General features: G+C 47.0%; 1 protein-coding gene across 4 annotated transcripts in view; it reads right to left on the bottom strand.

Annotated features, from left to right (window-relative positions):
• NPRL3 (NPR3 like, GATOR1 complex subunit) overlaps positions 1-25,735 on the bottom strand; it is a 649,409-nt gene that overhangs the window by 506,030 nt on the left and 117,644 nt on the right. For all 4 annotated transcript variants that reach the window (XM_069647897.1, XM_069647894.1, XM_069647896.1 and 1 more), the window contains one exon: positions 5,535-5,609. In XM_069647897.1, the coding sequence (XP_069503998.1) occupies positions 5,535-5,609 (75 nt within the window). The remainder of the gene's footprint in view (positions 1-5,534; positions 5,610-25,735) is intronic.

Raw genomic sequence — 25,735 nt, 5'->3', positions numbered from 1 at the left:
AAATGCCATCAAACCCTTCCTCGTAAACCAGGGACTCTTAATCCTTACCACGTCTCCGATCTGAACTTGGCATTCCTTCCCACATTTTTTTACTGTACCTCTCTGCCAAAACCTCTGGTCCCTCTCTTGCTTTTTGCAAAATTTCCCAATTGGAAATAACATCATTCTCCTTGTTCACTGAACCTTATTTGCCACCTTACCAAGGAGCGGACAAGAAGCTAGGAGAGGTTACTGTAGGGCCCATTAGGTGAGATCCAGACCATGCCCGCTGCTGCTTAGGTCTTTGGCATAAATACTCACCAATCAACCCCAAACATGAAAACATTGCCATGTCTTTAGTAACAAGCCACAGCGTCCAAAGCAGAAGGCAGCTGTCTTAGTGACAATGAAAATACACCACAATCCTAATACTGTCTGGACCCACTGTACACAGACGGAGCTATGTGTACTGTGCATCACAGAGTCGAATATCCAAAAGGTCCTTAGACTGCACCACAGCACAGCACAGCACAGCACACCCCTGAAGGAGACTTTTAACAATCAGATTCATCATATTAGCTTCATTTCTGAAAGAGAAGACTATTTTCATAAAAGCATCTACTTATCTCTTTGTAAACGGGAACAAATATGGAAAGCCCTAATTTTTAAAATAATAATTAAACAACTGCGTAATACATATAACCTATTCAGAGAGGAATGACTAATATCCGAAATAATTTTGTTTTCAAAGCAGAGAAGCGATTCACGATTGAGTAGCTAACTAAGCATCTAAGCGATGTGAAGGAAGCTAAAAGAAATATCAAGGCCGTCCTGCATTGCTTAAAAGTAACTGCCTCCCGTTTCAAAAATTGATTCCATGGGTCTAGACATGAATGGGCAAAATAACACAGCTTAGCAACGTGTTAAGGGTAGCACTAGCACAAATACAGAGCCACAATTCACTTTTGGCATCTGCCCAACTACTGGGACACAGCAATGGGGAGACTGTTGTATTGAGAACGAGGCTACATTTACCAAAATCTAAGATTTGTTTTAGCAATCCAAGACAATTCACAGCACCGAACAAGCTTTGGCAATGCCAACCGTTTGGGCCTTTGTGTAGGCCTGTGCAAGGAACTTGCCAGGTGCAGCTGTGGTATTATTAACTGGCCATTGATGGCAGCAGATGCAAATGGTGTGAGCAGAGGTGTTGCTAGGGGGGGAGGAGGCTGAGGGGCCTATAGCCCCGGTACTTTTGGTTGTAGCCCCAGATAGATGCTCAGGAGCTACAACCAAAAGGCTGTCTAACCCCGAGTCCTGACAGTCTCAACATTAGCGTAGCCCCAGATCTTTTTGAAACCTAGCAACACCCCTGGGTGGGAGTACCCGAGCATATAGTAGTGTCTGGCAAATGCCTAAGCAAAAATGGATGGCTTTGCCAATGCTTGTTTTTAACAGGACTTCAGGGAAGGACACGCAGGGTGCTTATAAATCGAGTGGCTGAAGGCAGACATGGTTAGGACATTTCTCTTACACCAGTAGTGCATTTAGAACTCCCATTAAGTCTATGAGTCTCAGAAGATTGCTTTGAAAAAACACTGACAGGCAATTCCATGCAAAGTTTGATGGTAAGGCTTGAAAAAAGGGAGCTCAGAGTGTTCCCATGAGGAGACGTTTTTGGCGAGGAGGGGCAGGAACTGGGTGGGAATGGCCATGGGCAGTGAATGCAAACAACACCTAGAAGCTGTGTGTCCTATCATGTGCCAGGCCTTGCTATATGTACTCTAAGGCAAAGGTTTCGGCTTAGAAGTGTCGCAAGTGACACCTAATAGCCCAAACTAAAAACGGGTTTGTTACTAGTGCAAACGCCATCTGGGATTTTGAAGCAATATCCTGAATGCCCCAATGAAGCTAAAAATATCCATAATATAAAGGGCTCCACCCATTTTAAAATTCCATTTCATAGTATATAGAACACATCAACATTTGAAGCGGTTGTGGCTCTTGCCCTGTAAATGGAGACTTGATTGTGAAGCAATAAGCTCTACAGGCACAAGTCTGTCTTCCCCTCATAAAGACACAGGCATGGACACCCCTTCTGCCAGCCTCCTTCTCTCCCCCGGTAGCGCTGTGTGAAGGCATGGACACCCATTCTGACAGCCTCCTTCCCTTCCCGGCAGGGCTCTGTCAAGGCATGGACACCCCTTCTGCCAGCCTCCTTCTCCCCCCGGTAGGGCTCTGTGAAGGCATGGACACCCCTTCTGCCAGCCTCCTTCTCTCCCTCGGTAGGGCTCTGTGAAGGCATGGATACCCCTTCTGCCAGCCTCCTTCTCTTCCAGGTAGGGCTCTGTGAAGGGCCTCTGCCCCCCCCACTCCCTGGTAGGGCCCTGTGAAGGCATGGACACCCCTTCTGCCAGCCTACTTCCCACCGTTGGGGCTCTGTGAAGGCATGTACACCCCTTCTGCCAGCCTCCTTCTCTCCCAGTTAGGGCTCTGTGAAGGCATGGACACCCCTTCTGCCAGCCTCCTCCTCCCCCTGTAGGGCTCTGTCAAGGCATGGACACCCCTTCTGCCAGCCTCCTTCTCTCCCCTGGTAGGGCTCTGTCAAGGCATGGACACCCCTTCTGCCAGCCTCCTTCTCTCCCCCGGTAGGGTTCTGTGAAGGCATGGACACCCCTTCTGCCAGCCTCCTTCTCTCCCCCGGTAAGGCTCTGTGAAGGCATGGACACCCCTTCTGCCAGCCTCCTTCTCCCCCGGTAGGGCTCTGTCAAGGCATGGACACCCCTTCTGCCAGCCTCCTTCTCTCCCCAGTAGGGGTCTATGGAGGCATAGACACCCCTTTTGCCAGCCTCCTTCTCCCCCCGGTAGCGTTCTGTGAAGGCATGGACACCCCTTCTGCCAGCCTCCATCTCTCCCTTGGTAGGGCTCTGTGAAGGCATGGACACCCCTTCTGCCAGCCTCTGCCCCCTCCCCCCACCCCACGCCCGGTAGGGCTCTGTGAAGGCAAGGACACCCCTTCTGCCAGCCTTCTTCCCTCACCTGGTAGGGCTCTGTGAAGGCATGGACACCCCTTCTGCCAGCCTCCTTCACTCCCCCAGTTGGGCTCTGTGAAGGCATGGACAACCCTTCTGCCAGCCTCCTTCTCTCCCTCGGTAGGGCTCTGTGAAGGCATGGACACCCCTTCTGCCAGCCTCTGCTCCCCTCCCCACTCCCGGTAGGGCTCTGTGAAGGCAAGGACACCCCTTCTGCCAGCCTCCTTCTCTCCCCCAGTTGGGCTCTGTGAAGGCATGGACAACCCTTCTGCCAGCCTCCTTCTCTCCCTCGGTAGGGCTCTGTGAAGGCATGGACACCCCTTCTGCCAGCCTCTGCTCCCCTCCCCACTCCCGGTAGGGCTCTGTGAAGGCAAGGACACCCCTTCTGCCAGCCTCCTTCTCTCCCCCAGTTGGGCTCAGTGAAGGCATGGACACCCCTTAACTAACCATCTCCTCCCCCCCCACTGGGGCTCTGGGAAGGCATGGACACCCCTTCCGCCAGCCTCCTCCTCTCCCCCAGTTGGGCTCTGTGAAGGCATGGACACCCCTTAACTAACCGCCTCCTCTCCCCCCCTTGGGCTCTGTGAAGGCATGTTCACCCCTTCTGCCAGCCTCTGCCCCCCCACCCCTGGTAGGGCTCTGTGAAGGCATGGACACCCCTTCTGCCAGCCTACTTCCCACCGTTGGGGCTCTGTGAAGGCATGGACACCCCTTCTGCCAGCCTCCTTCTTCCCCCCCCCCCCAGAAGGGCTCTGTGAAGGCATGGATAACCCTTCTGCCAGCCTTCTTTTCTCCCCCCCCACTGGGGCTCTGTGAAGGCATGGACACCCCTTCTGCCAGCCTCCTCCTCTCCCTCGGTAGGGCTCTGTGAAGGCATGGACACCCCTTCTGCCAGCCTCTGCCCCCCCCACCCCCGGTAGGGCTCTGTGAAGGCAAGGACACCCCTTCTGCCAGCCTCCTTCTCTCCCCCAGTTGGGCTCTGTGAAGGCATGGACACCCCTTCTGCCAGCCTCCTTCCCTCCATTGGTAGGGCTCTGTGAAGGCATGGACACCCCTTAACTAGCCTCCTTCTCTTCCCGTGGTTGGGCTCTGTGAAGGCATGGACACCCCTTCTGCCAGCCTCCTTCCCTCCATTGGTAGGGCTCTGTGAAGGCATGGACACCCCTTAACTAGCCTCCTTCTCTTCCCGTGGTTGGGCTCTGTGAAGGCATGGACACACCACCTTCTGCCAGCCCCTTCCTTCCTGCTGGGGCTTTGTGAAGGCATGGACACACCTTCTGCCAGCCCCTTCCCCCCTGCTGGGGCTCTGTGAAGCGCGCTAGTGTTTCCTTAGTGCAACACAAAGCGGCCCATCCATAGGAAGAGCTGCACTTCTCCCTTCTTTGCCAATCTTTAATGATCGCAAAAACGAAAATGCCAAACGAAGTGAGACCTCCTTCTAAATGTTCATGTTTTGTGAATATTAGAATACATAATACAGCGCTATTCCACCCTTCGCAGGCTCGCCATTTCTCCTCATGCCCTACTCAATGCTGCAACTTGTCTGAAGGGGATATGGATCATTTTGGGAAGAATCTAAATTAAAAAGTAATGTGTTTTTCTGTAGGAATTTGTTTGCAGTTCAAAGTGAGAGCTGGAGTCTGGTGCCTCTAGATAGCTCACAGACATGCTCACCCGCCCTTCTGTCGGCAACTCATTAGCAATCTCCCCCTCTCATCTTGAGAAAAGGCCCATTGGGTGACCCCAGGCTCTCAGTGAAGAACACAAAAGCAGTCATGAGTTACAGTGAAGTGGAACGCTAGTGGGAGAAGTTAGGTGAGCCTGAGGTCCCTTCTCGATACGACTATGGGATCCTGCGCCATCTTGCTGTCCCACCGTGCAGAAATTGGGAATGCTTAAAAACAGCACACGTAACCAGAAGTGTTAAATACCAGTCCAAAAACGAGGCAAATGTGTTCACTTTTATATAAAGGCTGCCTGCCTTACCCATATAAATATCCAAAGATTCAGGATGAGAGATCCTACAAGCAAAATGCGTGGTTCTGAACATATAAATTTATTTCAAGAACACATGTATATTCTTAGTTAGTTTACACAACTTTCGATAAGCACAAAAGCGAATGACAACGGACAGGAATGATTGTATGCAGTGGAAATACAAGGTAAGTATCAGCCTCTATGATGCTGAGGTTTAGGTATATAGGTATATATAAGTATAGGTTTATCCATTTGTGTCTGTACCCTTAGGTGGAGCTTTTGCCTCAACATCATAGAGGCTGATACTTACCTTGTATTTCCACTGTATACAATCATTCCTGTCCGTTGTCATTCGCTTTCGTGCTTATCGAAAGTTGTGTAAACTAACTAAGAATATACATGTGTTCTTGAAATAAATGTATATGTTCAGACCACGCATTTTGCTTGTAGGATCTCTCATCCTGATTCTTTGGATATTTATAGGTGTACCCTCCTGGGTAGATCAGGACCTCGCCAGGCGCCCTTATATTAACTTGCCTGCCTTACCCTCAGCGCAAACACAACATTGAAGAGGATCATCGTTGGCATTTCTCTCTTTGGAGATGGATCCGTTTTCGACACCTAAAAAAAAAAAAAAAAAAAACTTGTTAGCAAATGTATACTTTTTTTGTTTTTGTTTTTTTAAACAGTATGTTTTCAAACAACTACTTTACTGAAGAACATGCTGGCTTTATGGGTATCATGTTCAAATCGCAGCGTGGGAAAGCAGAGTATAGGGGTGACGAAAGGAAAGTAAGGGAACCATGGGAGGGAAAGCGTGACTTCAAAAACAGACAGAGAAAATCACCAGTGTATCTTCAGATCCTGCTCATTGGAAACCGCCCCGCTATGGAGCGCGCTGCCCTACACTTAGAGGTGGAGACGTTCTTGCCCTTGTACTTTCTTGGTGACCTCTCCCATGATGCAGACTGTACTGTTTATGACAATTGTAAGATTCTCCAACCGTAAAGATGGGAGACGCTACCAGACATAGGGTATAAATTCGGTGCAGAGAGGTTACAATGGACAATTGTCAGCCGAAGTGTTTGAGAAGCTGATACGCTGACGAAGGTGAAGGTGAAGGGAAGAGAGGTCACCAGCAGACAAATGAGTCTGGAATGGAAGGACTGTGAGAGAGACTGCGAAAAAAGATGGAAAGAACAAGCTGGAAAGACAGCACTGAGGCCTCCTGAGATATGGAGGACAAGACGCGTTGAGAACCTTTGGCAAAACTCTAAAGTGGGGCAAGTGATCAGGAGCCCTAATCAGTTACGAGGTTAACTTGCAGGTGGGTATTCCACAAGAACAGAAATAGCCACAAACACTTCATTCTGGGAAGTAGAGTAAGATATCCCAAAGTGTCTGTGTGAAAGGTTGCATTATGGGAAATGAGTGTCTCAAATGGAAGCATGGGGCACTGAAACAAAATGTGAAATGACCCACACTTGGAACTGAATTAAAAATGTCACAAAGCGTCACAAATAAGGCAGAATTTAGCCACGCATGAAATGCTGCATGCAGGGTAATCAAGACGCTCAGTACCACAAATACAAAAAAGTCAAATTGAAGCAAGGGTGAAAGGATGTATGCTGGAAACTGAAGTTTAGAACATCAAGGCATCACAAATCCATAAAGAAGAGCTGATCAAGTGTGAAATGCTGCATCCTGGGAAATGTAGTGAGATTCTCCAAGAGTCACAGGGCTGGGATGCCCAGGTTATAAGAAAACCAATATATGGAAGGCAAACACGGGGGGTGGTGGTGGGTGCAGACAGTCGGGTACTGCGGATCGTGGGCTGAAACTTCTGATCTAAGTCCGTGTTCCACGGAACCGCAGGTTGCCTCATCCGCCCGCAGCGCCATCTTCCCCCCACCCTTCTGTTTCTTTTTTAAAAAACGTTTCCCAATCCCTCCCCCTGACCCACTTACCTGATACCCCGCCACCGGAGCAGCTTCAGTTCATCTCGCTTGTCTGGCCGCCATGGTAATGGAAGAGGGGCTCCATACTGAGCCCCAGCTTCTATAAACATGACGGCCATCTACGAAAAGTATTTTCATTCATAGAACGAGACACACACAGTGTCCCATTTATTAAATGAAGACACTTAAAAAAAATTTTTAAACACCCCGGGTTACCGCTTTGGTGCAAATAGCGTTAGCAGCCTGTTCCAAGGGCTGGAACCGGGGGTAATGTCTCGGTGCCATCGTAATAGGCTGCCGGGCCGTTAACACCCGCTCCAGCCCTTGGAACAGGGCGCCAACGCATTATTATTGTACGCTTCCATGTATGCTACTGGTTTTTCGCCTTCCTTCATCTTTTCTCCCGTGTGTTGCTGGATCATCCTTTCGGACAGGGCTGGCCCGGGATCCAAAAGTGGCGCTAGAAATGTTTTCCCAAGTGGCTACATATTACACCGTCTGAGCAAGAGCAACCCCTAAAAGTAGAGTTTGGGATACTTTCTCTCCCACACAAAATGTAGGCAAGTGGGTCCAATTAGTGAATATTAAGGCACTTCTTCCCCTATACAAGGGTTACTAAACAGCTAAACATAAAAAAGGACATCCATTTGTTCAACATGAGGAATAACATACTCAAAGCTTTATAGCACAGGTCTCACTGCAGAGATGTGGGGTGTGAGGAGAGACTGAATGAAGGGGCTGGGTGCATGTCAGGGAAGGTAGCGGGATCAGACAGCCATGGTTCCATCACAAAAGGACCGCATGGGACATGGCAGAGCTGCCGAGATCTCAGTAGGCCAGTCTGCCCCTGCTTTCAGGCTCCTCCCTCACCGGATGTGTCCCTTCCTTTCACACACAGCTTGATTCTCAGGCCCACAAACTCAGCCATCAATGTATCATCACCACCCGTAGGACTGCTTCTGCCGATGCTTTTGTTATGTGTAACAGCAGGCTGCATGCATGCATTGAAACGTGGCTAGCATCAGGAAGCTTGATCATGCATGGGCCATCCAGAGGAGAGGCTACCCGCATTCATGGCCGCCCCGCTAGAAGCCGGATGCTCGGGCACTCTTCTTTCTTGGGCTCCCCTCACTCTGCAATCTGATACCTGCAGACGTGCAAATGACACGAGCTGGGGGGCAAGGCTCGCAGAAACTCACAACCCTGACAGGTTAAGTAAGACCTTTGTTTCAGCATATCTTTGGAAAATACGTGTAAATAAGCAGCACTTTCAGTAGATTTACCTTTAGGCCCCCTTTTTCCAGACTACACATCACCATGGACTTTCTGGATGGGGCGAGAGCATTTTTTGTTCGCATTAAAGATTTTTAAAGTCAATGCACAAGTCCTACTTACTTCACCCTTCACTCTTACTTGTTTGGGCGCAGGTGCCCACGTTCTTGTGATGTCAATGCCAACTGGGTCCAAAGTTCTTCTTAAAATGGGGTCCCATATCCCCTCTACTACCAATCAAGAAGCGGGCCTACGAGCAGGGAAATCTACGGTGGCTCTTCAAAACATTTATGCCGATACCACTGCACGTTGGTGTAAAACTAAAGTTGCAACGGTATTGAAGATGTTTAGCCTGATGCCAAAAAAACTGCTAATTGTGCAAATAGAAAACCTTGGCCCAAACCCCTGCTTTCCCACTTGAGGCCTCTCTGCAGTCCGTGGCAAATTACTGCCAAACTTGGTCTTTGGCTGCCAAGCCTGGGATGACCTAAAAGTGATACTTCAAAGACTGACTTGCACACCGGCTAAACTGCAATGCTTCTTATAATTAATTAAACTTTTATAACGCACTTAAGACCGAGACAAGAAGCAGCAAATGGTTAAGGAGAAAACTCGCAATGCAGAGCAAGAGAATTCTCATAGCGAATGCGTGCCATGTAGTGTGTAAAAGCAGATCACTCACAGTCCCCAACTACCCCTGAATCCCCCATCCTTGTCACAGTCCTTCATCACCTCCACATTCCGTCACAAGCCCTCATTATCACTGCAACCAGCCCTACAGACAAGGCGTGTATCAGCCACTTTTACTCCCTAACAACTGGCAAATACTCCCAAAAAATAAAAAATAAATACTCCCAACAAAAAAATAGAAATTACACATTGAATCTTGCACCCCTGCTTTCACCCTCCACCTACATGGATCTGTTTGGGCCGGTAGTTCACGTAGTACCACAGGAAGAAACTACTATTTTAACTGCCTGACTGGAAGAAGTAAACCTGTATCTTGTAATGCGCATGAATAATTGGGTGCAAATAAATAATCATTACAAAAACATTTCCGTTTTTCAGTTAAAACATATTTTTACTTGCTCATAAAATACGCTCATTGGGAAGTGGACTTACATTTTTACTCCCATAAAAATCATTTTGCTCTCAACTTTAAAAAAAAGAGGGAGTACAATACTCTCACTTCCAAATCCTAGCTGAAGCACTGCCTGCAACCCTTGCGGTCCCTTATTACATCCACAGCCCTCCTCCTTGCCACAGATTCTCATTACCACTGCATCACTGATCCCCATTACAGCCTCTCATTACCTTTGAAACGCTATCCTTGTCACAGTCCCTCAATATCTACACATCCCATAACCTTATTATAGTGCTGCATCACCTTTGCATCCCCCACCCTGGTCACAGTCCCTCACTACTTTGGCATACCCCCACCTCATCACAGTTCCTCATTACCCTTAGACCGGCATCCATCCTCATCACAGTCCTTCATTAGCCCGGCATTCCCCATCCTTGTCACTGCCCCTCATTACCCCTTCATCCCTCATCCTTGCTTCAGTCCTATATTACCACAGAATCCCTCATCCTCATCACAGCCCCTCAGTACAACCACATCTCTAAGGCTGGTCTCCAATTAACACATCCCTCACTCACCTTCATCAGAATCCTTCATGACCACTGCATTCTCCAAATTGACAAGGGGGGTTCCTGGGAGTCTCTCTGCCAGACATTAGTCCTGGTTACGAGAGACTTACCCAGAGTCTTAAGCTCACTACCTTTCACAGAGAAGAAATATCCCAAACATTTCAGTCTTTGTCCTGCCCTGGGGCAGTCCAGCACCGAAATGCTAGGCAATTCTCCTCTGAACAAGAGTACCAACAGAAACCTCAGACACGTGTTTCGGTCTGGTTGGACCTCATCAGGTAGGGTGGATCTGTGCCTCTCTAAGAATAGTGAGCAAGGGGTCCACGTCTGGATTCCCCTAGTAATTTAGGGTGAGACCCAAAGTTACTTAAAAATGCAAATTAACAAGGGGGGTCCTGGGAGTCCCCCTGCCAGACATTAGTCCTGGTTACGAGAGACTTACCCAGAGTCTTTAGCTCACTATCTTTCACAGAGAAGAAATATCCCAAACATATCAGTCTTTGCCCTGCCATGAGGCAGTCCAGCACCGAAGTTACTAGCGGAATCCAGACGTGGACCCCTTGCTCACTATTCTTAGAGAGGCACAGCTCCTCCCTACTGATGAGGTCCAACCAGACCGAAACACATGTCTGGGGATGCTGTTGGTTCTCTTGTTCAGAGGAGAATTGCCTAGCATTTCGGTGCTGGACTGCCCCAGGGCAGGACAAAGACTGATATGTTTGGGATATTTCTTCTCTGTGAAAGATAGTGAGCTAAAGACTCTGGGTAAGTCTCTCGTAACCAGGACTAATGTCTGGGAGAGAGACTCCCAGGACCCCCCTTGTCAATTTGCATATTTAAGTAACTTTGGGTCTCACCCTAAGTTACTAGCGGAATCCAGACGTGGACCCCTTGCTCACTATTCTTAGAGAGGCACAGCTCTTCCCTACTGATGAGGTCCAACCAGACCGAAACACATGTCTGGGGATGCTGTTGGTATTCTTGTTCAGAGGAGAATTGCCTAGCATTTCGGTGCTGGACTGCCCCAGGGCAGGACAAAGACTGATATGTTTGGGATATTTCTTCTCTGTGAAAGATAGTGAGCTAAAGACTCTGGGTAAGTCTCTCGTAACCAGGACTAATGTCTGGGAGAGAAACTCCCAAGACCCCCCTTGTCACACTGCATTCTCCATCCACGTCACAGACCCTCATTACCCCTGGAAGCCTCATCCCCATAACAGTCCCTCCTTAAACGACCATCCTCCCTCCTCGTCTCACTCCCCCATCCCTCTTATCCTAGCACCCCCCATCTTGGTTCAAGAAGGTAATTATGTGAAGACAGCAGGTGTCCACAAACTTGTGGAACACTCCCGTCCCCTACACACCCTGCATCTATTGTAAATACAAAGTATTTCTAGTTCATTTAGACAAATATTTAGAAAAAAACACTCTTCAACCACAGATTCATCTGGGTAATTTCAATAATGTGGGGTCTCCCCTGGATCACCATGTTCAGTCCTCATGGGGTATGCTCACACGTCATCACCTGTATGGCGATTCATTCACGAGCTCTGTGTCTCCAGCACCGTGCAAAAACCCTACATTATATCCACTACTAAGAATACATGGTTTACAAGTTGTCTGGCTAAGGCAGTCCTATTAAATTTGTAATAGCATTCCAGCGAACAAGTTCCCACATTACTGTGACGATAACAGAATCAGGACCAGCCATTTGGGCGCACACCATTAAAGTATAAGGAATAAGAAAATTAGCAGAACTCACACCCAGATATACTGAGAAGGAAAATTGCTGGTAGATAACTTCTCAAGAAGGGGACATTATTGCCCCGAAACGCGTCAAGGAAAAAGCATTCAAGGACACCCTTAACAGATATGACCAGGATTAATGAACTGTTATGCTATATATGTGTGAATTGTGGATGATCCAGATTAGGCTGATGTCTACCTGTAAAACCAGATCAAATCTATGGTTGGTGTACCAATTGAAAAAAATCATACTATGAGGAGATACCAATAGTTTGAATTTATTATGGTGAACGAATATACTTATACTTATATATCCTTTTTATAAAGAAATTACACAGGTGAATCTGTGGTTGAAGAGTTGGTTTTCTAAATATTTGTAACATACTAGAAATACTTTGTTTGCATTTACAATAGACACAGGGTGTGCAGGGGACGGGAGTGTTCCACAAGTTTGTGGACACCTGCTGTTTTCACATTGTTTGATACAATCCAGTGCCAGGGTTGGTTTTGTCCTTCGCACCCCACTAATTATCCTAAACCCTTAACAATTTCCAGAAACAGGTGTGCTCTGGGCATTTCTAGTTATTAGCTCAAGAACGTAATTACCCCAGCAACCTCCTTCTTCGTCACAGTCCCAAAGTACCCCAGCATCCCATCCTCATCACAGTTCCCTCATTCCCCAAAACCTGCATCCTCCTCACAGTTCCCCATATGGAATCCTTCACCCTCACTGCAATCCCTCATTATGCTCAGCATCCCTCATCCTAGACACAGTACCTCCTTATCCTTACCTCAGCATCCCTCAGCCTCATCACAGTCTCTCATTACCCTTACCCTGGCATCCTTCATCCATGTCACAGTCCTTCATTACTCCAGCATTCCACATCTTTGTCACAGTTATTCATTAGCCTTATCCCAGCATCGATCATCCTCATCACAGTTCCTGATCACCCTTACCTCAGAATCCCTCATCTTCGTCACAGTACTTTATTACCCTTAACCTGGCATACTTCATAACAGTCCCAGTTTCTTATTACCCTGCATCCATCATCCTTGCCACAGTCACTCAGCCTTAACCCAGCATCCCTCATCCTTGCCAGCAGTACGTTATTACCCTGGCATCCCTCATATTAGTCGCAGTCCCTCATTAATTTGAATCCGTCATCCTCAAAATTCCTCATTACACCTGCAACACTCATTCTCAGCACAGTCTCTCATTACCCTGACAATCTTCATCCTTGTCAACAGAGCTCCAGATAAGATTTTGAGGCAAGAGTATTTTGCACACTATTTTTTTGAAATAGGAACCACATTTATTTTTTAGTGTAAAAATGTAATTGTGGTTCTCAATGGGGGTATTTTTGAGGAGCGTAAAAATATATCTAAGCTCTAAAGCAGATATTGTTTCGTGATCTATACTTTGCTGCACCTACTAATTCATGATAGGCAGCAAAAGAGACCTCCTTCATGTGGGACTGCTCTGCTGGTATCATTGATCCAAACATACCCATTGAGCTCTGTGGGTGGAAGCATGTGTACACGATCTATGTGTCAGATATTTCTGACTTTTAGTTGGGAGTACATTTGCCCCCTAGTTTTGTTTTTGTTGGGAGTCGTTGCCTAGTTTTGCGGAGTAAAAGTGGCTGGTACACCTCGTATCTGCAGGGCTCATTACTCCTGCAAACAGGATCCTCATCAAAGTGCCTTATTATCCCTGCACAAACTCTCCTTAGCCCCACTACCCTCACCCTTGTCACAGTCCCTCAATAAACTGCCAACTCTTCTCCTCGTCAGAGTCCTTTATTACCAATGCAACCCTCATCCTTGACACATTCCCTCGTTACACCTGCAACCTTCATCCTCGTCATAGTGCCTCATTACCTCTGCATCCCCAATCCTCATCACAGTCCCTCATTACCCTCATTACCATGTCCTTCCTCATCACAGTTCCTCATTACCATTTCTGCGCTTATCCACATCCTGGTCCCTCATTACCATGTCCTTCCTCATCACAGTTCCTCAATGCCACGCACAGCCTCATCCCGATCTCGCATTGCCATGTCCATCCTCGCCCCGTTGCTGCACACATCCTCAATCCAACATATAGATACATAGACCCGCTAATAGATAGTCCTAGACACAGATATGCCCATTCAGATAACAAAGTTTCCCGAGCAAAATGTGTGCTTTTTAGCTAATGTGCCTACCCACAAAGTACTCCTCAGTGTCTTCAAACGGGAAGTGACCTTCCGAAGGCGGCTTTGGATGGCGCTGAAGAATGTGTGGCTTGTTAGCTGAAGTGGTCTATTCTAATCCCACATTTCAGCAGGAAGGTTCTTTTTTCTTGCAATTTTAAGAACTCACCAAAACCCTTACGGTGACTATATTATGCTGATGATCCCTAATGAGGGTGAAACATGTATGTGGTTTGTCTCCATCCTTAAGAGCAGGAGGTCTTGGTTCTATAAAGCTATTTGTACAACAGTGCTGCAAGAAAAAGACAATTTTCTAGAGCAAAATGCATACTTCTGAGATCATTTCATACCCGCCACGCATTTCTCAGCGGCTCGGTAACAGAAGAGCACTTCCTGCGCTTGCTACTCTGTGCAGCTGTGGGATGGATTGCTTGTAAGCTGAAATGGTCTATTCTACACTGGCATTTCAGGTAGAATATCTTTTCCATGCGTGGATGGTTTTTGATGTTTTCCTTTAAGCATTTTAATGAGGGCACGGATTCATATAATCACTGAATGTGAATCATGATTTGGGGTTCGTGATCTTCAGGACTCTCTTACTTGAGTACAACACTGGACTCTCCCTACATGATGGACTTAAAATAACCATTGCACACAATGTGATCCAAATATACAGTTTGCAAACAACCTGTTCACACTAGATCTGCCACTAAAATGCATGATTACATTGGCCAATTCCTTGCCCATTTGGTTACACCATTACGCCAGATCCGACATTCTATTGATGTAATGTTATTACTTTAAGTAAATACTTTGGACAACAGCAAGACACATGCCTAAAATAAACTGAAAGAGGTATTTACCTGGGCATTCTTACATAGCCATGACCTCTAGCCGATAGGTCCATGAGAGAGGTAGAGCGTGGATCAAAATATACGTCATTATAATATATTTAGTAGCTGTATTTTTCCCATTTATCTTACAACATGCTAAATATTTTAATCACGTATGTAACTTTTCCATTCACTGCTCATAGATATACCAATCCCAATGGTCATTCCCAGCCACCTCCTAGCCCTGCCCAAAACAATCTCCCGCTAGCTGCTATGCTGCACCATCAAACATTGTTCTGTATAGAGCCTGCCACTGTGATTTCTAAGCAGCCTGCCAAGACTTAACGGTTTAATTGCTTCCATCGACAAATGAAGACCTTACTATTCCATTGAGATTCCTCATGGTCCCTTAGTCGGCTCCCAGCCTGTGCTCTTCACTTTGTCGCATGTATTACTGTTGTACTATGTGTTTTTGTTATGGCGCCCGATGCCCGTGGGCTTTCAGCGCCCTATAAATGAATAAATACAATAAATGAATTGCAGCAGCAAAGGAGCGTCTTAAATAAGTATGCCTTCAGCCACTTGAATAATAAGCAATTTGTGTCCCGACACCTGTTCCTTGCAGCGCAGTCTTGTTGAAAACAAGCATTGGCAAAGCCAGCAATTATGGCTGTCCTATAGTTATTTGATCCGTATTTGCCAGGCACTGGCATCATATGCCCAGGTACTCACACCATGTGCCAGCTGTTGCCATTTTAAGTGCAGGTAGTACCATTATGGCAGTACTTGGCTAATGCCAATCTCCTGCCTACGCAAAAGCCCAAACTATTGGCTTTGCTTAAGCTGGGTTTTCTATGCATTCTGGGACTTGCAGCCCTAGATTTATAAAGTGGAGATCCAAAACTGCGAGTTCCAAAATGCAAAATAAAAACCAGAAAAGGACTCGCATTTCCTGAAAGGAACGGGGCACGTTGGCATGCATGCAAGAAGTGCCGCCACTTGCCACCAGAAGAGTGCACTTAGCCGGCATAATCAGGCAAGATGCAGCACATCGGTGTTCCCTTGCACACATCCACCACAGGATGCTAACATTCGGTGCATATTTTACTTAGTGAACTAGGAGCACATTGCAACTGAGGGTAAATCAGGCTGAAAGCTCTTCATCCAGGCAAGGGAATGGATATAGAACGCAATGGTGTGTACGTTGCTGTCTAGCTGGGTTCACCCTATGTGCATACCACACAGATAAACCAGAAACAGGATTTGGCATGTATGACTTAGATGATTTCAGATGAATTTTAGTATTTGGACCAGAAGTTTTTGTGAGATATTCTTTGGGAGAAGGGGGATCTGATCACTATTTTAAATGCAAAGGTGAAAGGGAAGATACAGACTTTAAATGCCAAAAACCAACAAAATAGTTGTGAAACGGTACATAATGAAAAACGCATTTAACAATGAAAAAACAAATAAAACAAGGATACCCCAGGGGGGGACAGTTTTCCACCTATAACCAATGTGTACGAGTGTGGCCTCACAGCCGTATTACACACGACTAAGACCGCATTTTAAAAATACGGATTTATTTAAGAATAAAGAGGCGCATGATTGGGCGTAACAGGAAACTGATGCTGACACTTTATTTTTGCATGAGCGCTGTAATAGGGAAATCCATCGAGTAATTAATTTTACCGCATCATTTGAGAACAATGGGGTTCCACTACCTGATAAAGAACTGCTATTTTATTTCGAAACAATTATAATCTGTCTCTTTTACTAACATTGTTTAATCATTTGGGTGAAAACTCAAAATATGCGAATATCGATCACTGCACTTTGAAATTATATTACCAATGCACTTTTGACTGAAGCAGAGGCATTTTATAACCTAGTATAAGCAAAATGCATTTGTGAGGCTTTAGACCTTAAAATTAGGTTGATGCATCGCAAAGACCCAGCTTAGAAATAGTCGGTTTTCACTACGCCATGGACATCCGCAGATGCAAAAAGCGTCCACATGAGGGCACTCACGCTCCAACAATGAAGTTTACGTTACGTGCCAACAACTCAAAAATATGCTTCAAATGCCACTTGCACTCAAAAAACACCCATTCACCTTTCACAAACAGCAGGACACAAAGTTTGAAATCAAAAGACATTTTTAACTACTAGAATAGGGAAGAAATACAATGCAATATGGATATCAGTATCCACGACACTCCTTTCTCACCTTGATCTGTTCTCTCCATTTCTCCAACGATATGAGAACTTCTGAACTCCTTTAAACAAGTACTGGCAAAGCCAACAGGCTGCCTCTCCGCTCCCCGGCAGACACACCGAAGGCGAACAGCACGACCAACGCAGAACAGGCATTGGATGTTCAGGAACTTGCCCCATTGCCATCAAATACCCAGAAATGTATCTCCCTGCATACATTGCCAACATCAACGCAGATACCTGGCACATCAACGATGACTGTCAACCACTGCCCAGGTGCTTCGACCACTGCCACCATCCAGTATAGAGGCCAAAAAGCAAAGGGTCGCCAGCAAGTGTCCAGCTACTTACACCACTTCCTACCATCCAGTCTAGAGGTCACAAAACCAAGGGTTGTCAGCCACTTCCTAGCTACTTACACCATTGCCACCATCCAGTGTAGAGACCCCAAAACCAAAGGTTGTCAGCACCTGTCCAGTTTCTTTTCCCCCTATATCCTCCTCCCAGGTGGCCAGGAAAAGAATGTCGCTATCGGATCCCGACTCTGAGGGTAGAAATGCGAGGGAGGACTACCTGGGTGGATAAGACTTGGGGAGTGTAGGTGCGACACCCTAGGGTGAGACGCGGCATCCCCCATTTCCCTTTGCCAATGAGTAGGATGTCCCCCAGGCCTTTGTAGGCTATTACCAGTCCCTTCCCTATTTATTCCAGAAGATCGTTCACCAGTAGGCACCAGTCAGGTACTGGGACGAGGAAGAGACAAACCAGAGGCATACATCCTCCTTATACTGACCCACATTGAGACAGACAGACAGAGACACACACACACACACACACACACCTTAGATACTGGGATGAGGTAGAGGCAACTAAGCAGTGCAGAACTCCCAAACCAGCAATGAGCGGTCTAGTCCTTTTTGGACCAATCAGCATGGTATGATGTTTAAAAGCAGGAAGAATGAAGCGAATGGAGTCGGCTGTGGAAGCAAATCTACGGACTGCTGGACAAGAGCAGACCTCTCCTGAAAGGCGGCGTGGCAGATAGATAGCTCGAGAACACCAGAAAGATGCAGAGTGCATGCAGTGGGAAGCAAGGCTAAAGGAATCTGGAGGCCTGTGGCGGAATGCGGAAAAGGAACCGGTGTGACCAGGTGAACCTGGAAAGTAAGGCCCGAGCTGCGAGAGGTGCATCGGTGGTCGGAGCGAAGTCACAGAGAACCGCTGGGGAGATGGAGTGAGGCACTGCACGAGAGAGAGAGCTTGTGGCAGCGGGAAGCCTCGCTGGAACGCCGGAATCACTGACCGGTGAGTCACCCCAGCAAGAGGGACACCTGGATGGCAGGTGAGCATGTAAGACTTATAAGAAAGTTAATGAATGCCGAAGTAAGTGAAAGCACTTTGAATACTGAAATGAATGAAAGCAAGTATGAGTATTTGTGAAACCACAGGATATAAAGGAACTGTGCAGCTTGAAAGAACAAGCATTGTCAAGAGCCATAAGGATATACAGGAATTGTGCAGCTACGGAGAACAAGCATTGGTAAGAGTCATAAAGGAACTGTGTAACTGGAGAGAACACGTATTGGCAAAAGCTATAAGAATATATGAAAGAGCAACAAGTGAATAGTAGCAAAACAAGCAATGCCAAAGCATCACGAGGATGTGAAATGAGAATGAATCGGGCAACACTATAGAGATGAAACAGTGGCAATGTGCATATGAAGGAAAAGCAAATAAAGTGTGTCAGTTGCGTGACCTGTGATGGGTGGACCTTGTGGTCAGACAACTGTGCCTATACCGAGGGCACAGCCACCTAAAATACTCACAAAGAAGGTTGTGATTGAATATAAAGGAAATCCTGTGCAGACTGCTATTAAGGAACAGAACTTTGTGAAATTGGTGAAAGATATTCAAACCAGAAGAGATGGGAAGTATCCCAAGGAGTTGTGCTGTTCTGAAATTGCTGATAGACTTGAAAAGTGGTGGAGGAAACCCCTTTTTGTACTCTGAAGTATCTTGAACCTTGGAGGAAGGGAAATCTTTTTCAAGCCAAGAGCTGGATGAAGCTCTGAAATGTTATTTGAACACTTGTTATTTTGAGGCTGACATCCCTATACATTGTATAGAGATAGATGTGCGGGCAAGTATAGGTTTTGGACACAGACAGACATTTACTTTAGACTTCATGACATAGAAGTACGGAAATACCACCATAGCACAGGGTAAGTTAGGCTTTTCCAACCGTCTTGTCTTTGAATAAAAGTTTTCAGGCCAAACTTTAATTGCATTGTCTGTGTCTGCTTCATGATGCCTTCACACTACTTAAACCTTTGCCACCATCCAATGCAGAGGCCACAAAACCAAGGGTTGTCAGCAAGTGTCCAGCTGCTTACACCATTGCCATCCACTGCTCAGAAGCACATCCATGTACAAGTATTGCCATTGAATGCCCAGACGCATGCGCTATCACCAAGTACTGGCATTAAGAGCCTCATTTGGAGCACGGGGGTAATGTTAAAACCATGAGGTATTTCATATGACTGCCATTTTTGAACTACATTCTAATTAGGAGTTTGGAGCACGTGGGATTGGGAAAAGATACCCCTGTTAAGCCCCTGTGGAGCCCTCTAAATAGTTCCCCCATTTCTACAGCAGACAGAAACCCGTTCAAAAATATATATTATAACATGCACCGAAGTTCAGCACTAGACCAATATTACAATGACAAGAACACTGATGGAGAGAAGCAGCATACAGATTCGGGATAGTGGCCAGCATACAGGCACAGTAAAAGTAAACAAATGGAGGGAAAATTCCCAGGAGGGAGCGAGAATTGCTGGGATGAGGACATTATGAGACATTATGTCAGCTCACTCAAACGCATCTGCTACTAATTCTCCCTCCCATTCAGCCAAACACTGTCTCGACTTGATCTTTAGCAGGCAACTGATTATTGAATCTCTCACTACGTTCCCGGTTAGCAGGAGTGATCATTGTATTCAACATTTTATCCTAGATCCGGTTTATTTGACAAACACTCCACAAAGAAAAGCCCCTTTAGGTCTAGATCTAAAGCTACCTTACTAAAAATCCCTTCTTCAAGTTTGATGGGTAAAATGCCCCCATTGGACAAAAATGTTGATGGGGACTTCTTTTGGTCAGAGTGCTGCAACAGCCTGCGGCCGATAATCAGTACGCCCCTATGAAGCACGTAGAACATAAAAGGTCTCTAAATTATGGTATTCCCCGCACTTGCTGCTTCTAAAAAAAAAAGAAAAAAAAAAGAAGGAGGTGGGAAAGCTGAAAGAAATTGCTGGCGTCATTGCTTTGTTGTTTGTTTGGAGATAGTCCGCGTACACAAAAGGAATTACTTCCTACAAAGCATCTTACATTCACCAGCAAATCCTGGCAGCAAGTAATAAACCAAAGGAACTTTTCAAACCTATCAAGAAATGCATTAAATCCCTGTGCTTATCCCCAGTCATTTTTCCTTCTGAAAAATTGGTTTATGATTTTAACATCCTTTTTGTTGGGGGCGTGGCCTGGAGCTCTTGGCGTGAGGCTGTGTTTCATCTGAGCTCCGGCAGTGATCCTTAATTGATCCTATAAAGCAGCACTCAAACGCCTTTCTTCTGACCCTGAGAGCCGCAGCGGTGGCCTTACAACTTCTGCTACTGGAATCGAGCCGAGAAAAGTGAGGCTGCGGTTGCAATTGAATGAGCAGATCGCTCTTGGTTGGGCCGAACGCACTAAGAGCGTGACCAAAATGGTGGTCCCTGTCTGAGGCCCTACGAGCTGGAGCCGTGCGCTGGAATAGCAGACGTAGAGACTCTGAGGCATTGAAGTCGCCGGTGCCACGGTGCACCATACCGGAAGGAAGTCGAGGTGCGCTGCTGAGGATTGCGTGCAGTGGATGACAGTGTACGCGACTCTTGAGCACTGGTGATGCACCATGGGAGAAGGCAGTGTTTGGTTCCCCTGCATCGATCCCTGGAGCCGGTAGCCACACTGGGAGGCCGGACCTGCTGCATGCGAGAGTGCGCGGGCAGTGCGCACAAACTGGGGTCTGAGAGAAGTGTACTGGCCAGGTCTGAGAGACGCAAACCACTGTGGCAGCGGGGTGGGGCGGCAGTCTGCAGAACGACGCGATGCCGAGGTGGGCACACGACTGCAGTGAACGCTTGTCGGCGGAGGTGGACAGACCCCCATCACTCGTAAAGGCGGTCTTCTCGGCAGACATGAAGGCGACTCATAAACTGGAACGAAACTGGTGGATGCTGATCTTTGGTGCCTCAGCCATACTTGGTGACAGAAGGCATCTGTTGGCGACGCTGGGGGGCGCTGCCCACCCGTAAGGTACCGGATTGTTGCACGCTATGGACCTCGGTCAAGTTCTGTGGTGCCTTGTGCTACGACAGACAACAGCGCCGCAATATAACGGCGGTGCCGACCTGGAGGAAGCACACCAATCAACACCAGTGAAGACCGCAGGCGAGTGTCCTGCGTAGCGTTCCTGAGGAAATTATTTTAATTGTGTCAAGCAGCACCCGAGTTTGGATCACGGGCCCACCTGAGGAGGGTTCCACCGGCTGCATTGGATGTGCACCTGTCGTGGAGCAGTGCAGGAGAGGCTGGAGCCCAGAGTCCGGGGTCCGGTAACAGGCGGCGCTGCTCCCTTTGCCGGCTGCCAGACTCAACACTGCTTGTCACTTCTAATTACCCTTGCAGGATTCTTTATTTTTTAAAAATGTTTTATTTTGTATTTAATCAATTGCAGGATTCTCTCTCTCTACAGAGAGAGAGAGAGAGAGAGAGAGAGAGAGAGAGAGAGAGAGAGAGAGAGAGAGAGAGAGGAAGAGAGAGAAAGAGAGAGAAAGAGAGAGAAAGAGAGAGAAAGAGAGAGAGAGAAAGAGAGAGAAAGAGAGAGAAAGAGAGAGAAGAAGAGGAGAGAGAGAGAGAGAGAGAGAGAGAGAGAGAGAGAGAGAAAGAGAGAGAGAGAGAGAGAGAGAGAGAGAAGAGAGAGAGAGGAAACAGCACTTGTGTGTATGAACGCTGGGCCCGCACGAGGATAGATGATAGACTGTCCCTCAGCAAGGGCTAGAGAGAAGCAAGACCTACGTAGTGACAGTGTATGAGCCTTTCTTAAGGCGGGCCCCAGTATTGGTCCTGTAGGCGGCCTGAACCATGAGGCTGCACCCTCTTTTCTAAACCACCGACACTTGCTGCACACAACTAATAGTCAAGCACCGGATCGGGTCCCACGTTGCTCCTAAACACAAAGGAGGGGAAGTGTGTGGTGGAACTGGCCAATATACTTACACAAATAGACAGGCTGCACTGCACCGCGCACATATGGACTGCTGATTATACTGGGGAATAATTCTACTGCGGGGGACAGCTACACCGGACAAACCGACTAGAGGCCTTCGGATACAACTGGTAATCTGCAGTCAAGTAGGCGTCTGTTCTACAGCTGTGCATGGACAGAAACCCGATTGCGGCCCAAGCTACGGTGCACAGCCAACCGAAGGACGGCTGTTGCCTAGACGTTTGAAATTTGCGTAAAATCTGCAGAATCAAGCTGAGCTTTAATAGATTGCAAGAGCGCACAACGGGATAGATACTCCAGGAACCGCTGTCTGAGCTAGATAAAGCGCTCTTGCTGGCACAAGTATGCACCCAGAGGGTAACGAGGCAAACCTGAGAAGATAAGTAGACATAAAGCATCAACCCTCCGGAGCGCACGTGGGATACTCCGGCACAAAGTCAAGCATCGGCTGCGCAAGCGGGTGACATGAAACACGCGCTCTGAAAAACCTATGTACGAGCGCGATACAAATAAAATATCATATCATGCCCAATACAAAGAACTAGCAAAAGGGCACCATAATGGACTCCTTCACAGGACAGGCAAGAACACAGACACCAATGGCAACGGAAACCAATCCAAGAGCAACAGATGCTACTACCCGGGCAGAACAACAAGAAGAAAAGGTGCTGGCCGCAATAGCTACGTTGAGAACCTCCCTGGAAAATAAAATGGAAGAAGTCCTCACAGACATTACCCTCCCAAGGCTCACTGATAGCCAACGTGACTTACTGGACCAACCTTTCACCCTACAAGAATTGGAGAGTGCGATGTTGGAGCCCTCAGGAAAGACCCCGGGTAGCGAAGGTCTACCTGCAGAGTTTTTACAAAACATACCAAGACACAGTGGCGCTGACACTCCTGTAAGTTTTTGAGGAAGACTACAAGACAGGCAGACTACCGGTCACGATGAGAGAGACGTGGACAGTCCCCATACTTAAGCCAGGGAAACCTCCAGAAATGTGCGATTCGTACAGACCATTGGCCATGTTAAATTGTGACGTAAAACTTAAGGACAATGCTGGCCTCTCGTCTCCGACAACGTAGAACGACACTAATACATCCGGATCAAACCGGATATGTCCGGGGCGCAACACCACCCTAAACCTTCGTAGGCTACAACATGTGGTCGAGCAAACGCAAAGCCATGAAGAGTGCTAAGTAGTAGTATCACTTGATGCGGTCAAGACCTTTAATTTGGTTTATTGGGAATGGATCAAGGCCACATTAAAAGAGTTTTGGATTTGGGGCACATTTCAGACTTTGGTTAAAATACTCTACACCTCCCCCACTGCTAGAGTTAGGACAGGATGTTACATATCTAAGCAATGGACACTCAAAGAGGGACCCGCCAGGGCTGTCCTCTCCCTCCAATGCTTTATATCCTAGCACTGGAACCAGTTGCGGTATATCTCAGACAGGAATTTCTTGTGGCTGGGATACGCATAGGTGACACTACACACTTACTTTCACTATACGCGGATGATGTCCTGCTCTACCTATGCCAGCCACAACCTATGCTTGAGATACTGGATAACTTTGCAAGATACTCTGGGATTGTGTTTAACAGACAAAAATCATGCCTTTTCCCACTAGTGAAATTGATGCCAAGTTAACCCAGAAGCTCAACTGGGAACACTATTCATTTTGGTACTTGGGTATACAGATAGCACATACCCCGGAACGCACACGTGTCCTAAACACGCAGAGAGCAGTGCAGGGAGTCAAAAGATCAATGGTGTTCTGGTCTAAACTGCCTCTCTCACTTCTGGGCAGGGTGGCCAACACAAAGATGATCATACTACCATGTCTGTTATACGGTTTCACTAATGTCACCTTTTTTATTGCTGCTTCCTTTTTTTGGGAACTAGAAACGATGATTAGAGCTTTTTTGTGGGGCCCCAAGAGGCACAGACTGTCTATGGCAATACTAACACTTCACACGGTGGCGTACTGCTGCCCAATTTTGAATACTACTATCTGCCGGCGCAACTTAGTTTCACTGCCAATTGGTTGACAGATGAACCTAACACAGAACATACTCTTCTAGAGACCCTGGTTCATCCAGCGTGTCTGCGAGAGGTCCTTTGGCATCCCTGGAGCAGACAGGTTCCATATCCCCTACTGGTGACGCTGGGTAGACAGATTTGGCAACGGACCATGAGAATCCTGCAGCTTACACACCCATACTCCCCACACAAATCGCTGCTGATTGGCACGCAACGGGACCCGCAGCAGCGGAAGATAGTACCGTGTTGGGAAGATGTTGGCATTGCAACATGGGGAGATATGCATGATAATAATAGTGCTTATAGAGTTAGATTTAACTCAGAAAGAGGGTCTTCAGAGGGGACAGTTCCTTAGGTATATGCAGTTGACTAAGTTCGCTAAACGAGTTTGGCCGAGTTGGCCGGAGGAGCCACAACCACATGCACTCCTTACACTTATGTTTGAATTAGAAGATGGATGGAGACTGGTGTCCTGAATATACAAAGCCCTGGTTGACAGTATGATAGTAGACCACGCCAAGCTTAGGGCCAAATGGGAAACATATATGGGGGAGGAATTCACGGATAGGCAATGGCAGTGGGCGCTTGGCCATGGCAAACATGTCTGGCACAACGCCAGACTCCTGCAGGTCAATGTCCTTCATCGTACTTACTTGACCCCAGCTAGGGTTGCCAAATTTAACAAGTATGCAGCTTCTGCTTGCCCACGATGAGGCCAAGCTGATGCTCATATAATTCACATGTTTTGGGAATGTGGCCCTGTCCAGCAGTTTTGGAATAGAATTAAACGCACTTGTGCAGACGCAGGGATCACTTGATATAAGTGGACACCACAAGAGCGTATGCTGGGCATGTACACCAGAAACAGCTAGAACAATCATATTTTTAAGTTCATGGACTTGGCATGTGTACTGGGTAAGAGGTGCGTAGCCATCACTTGGAAATCTAACAAGGGTCCACGATATGAAGTATGGCTGAAAGAAATGCAACGCTGGAGTACAGCTGAGACCACAGCCTGGGGACATGCTATTCATGTACACAGAGGGGAGGTGGGAACTCTTTCTGAGGCCTGAAAAGCATTGGTTCACGCTGCCCTCTACACATCGAATGACAAACTACTGTGACATGTTGCAAGTTATAAATGATATGTGTCAACACTTATTGTCCAATTTGTTAGCGGAATGGGCTCCCCATGTCCCTTTCTTTGCGCAGACAAAGACTCTGATAAATTGATGCGCTGCATGTCGCAGGGAGGCAGCAGATAGAGAACACCACATAGACTGTATTTGTATAAGAATGGTTGGTCTTTGTTCTTTTACTTTTGTTCGGTTGATTTCCTACTTGTCTCCCTTTCTCGCCCTACCCTGGTTACCCTTCCCCGTCATGTCCCCTTCTCCCTTTGTTTATGTTGTCCAGATTTATTGGTTCGCTATGCTTAGCGAGATGACATCTTCTTGAAAATGCTTTTTTTTGTGTCTATAATTAAAATTTCAATAAAC

This window comes from Ambystoma mexicanum, chromosome 2q (assembly GCF_040938575.1).
Source record: "Ambystoma mexicanum isolate Mex_15411 chromosome 2q, UKY_AmexF1_1, whole genome shotgun sequence".
Classification (NCBI taxonomy): domain Eukaryota; kingdom Metazoa; phylum Chordata; class Amphibia; order Caudata; family Ambystomatidae; genus Ambystoma; species Ambystoma mexicanum.
The sequence above is the reverse complement of the archived record's forward strand: the minus strand, read 5'-3'. Positions and strand labels throughout refer to the sequence as shown.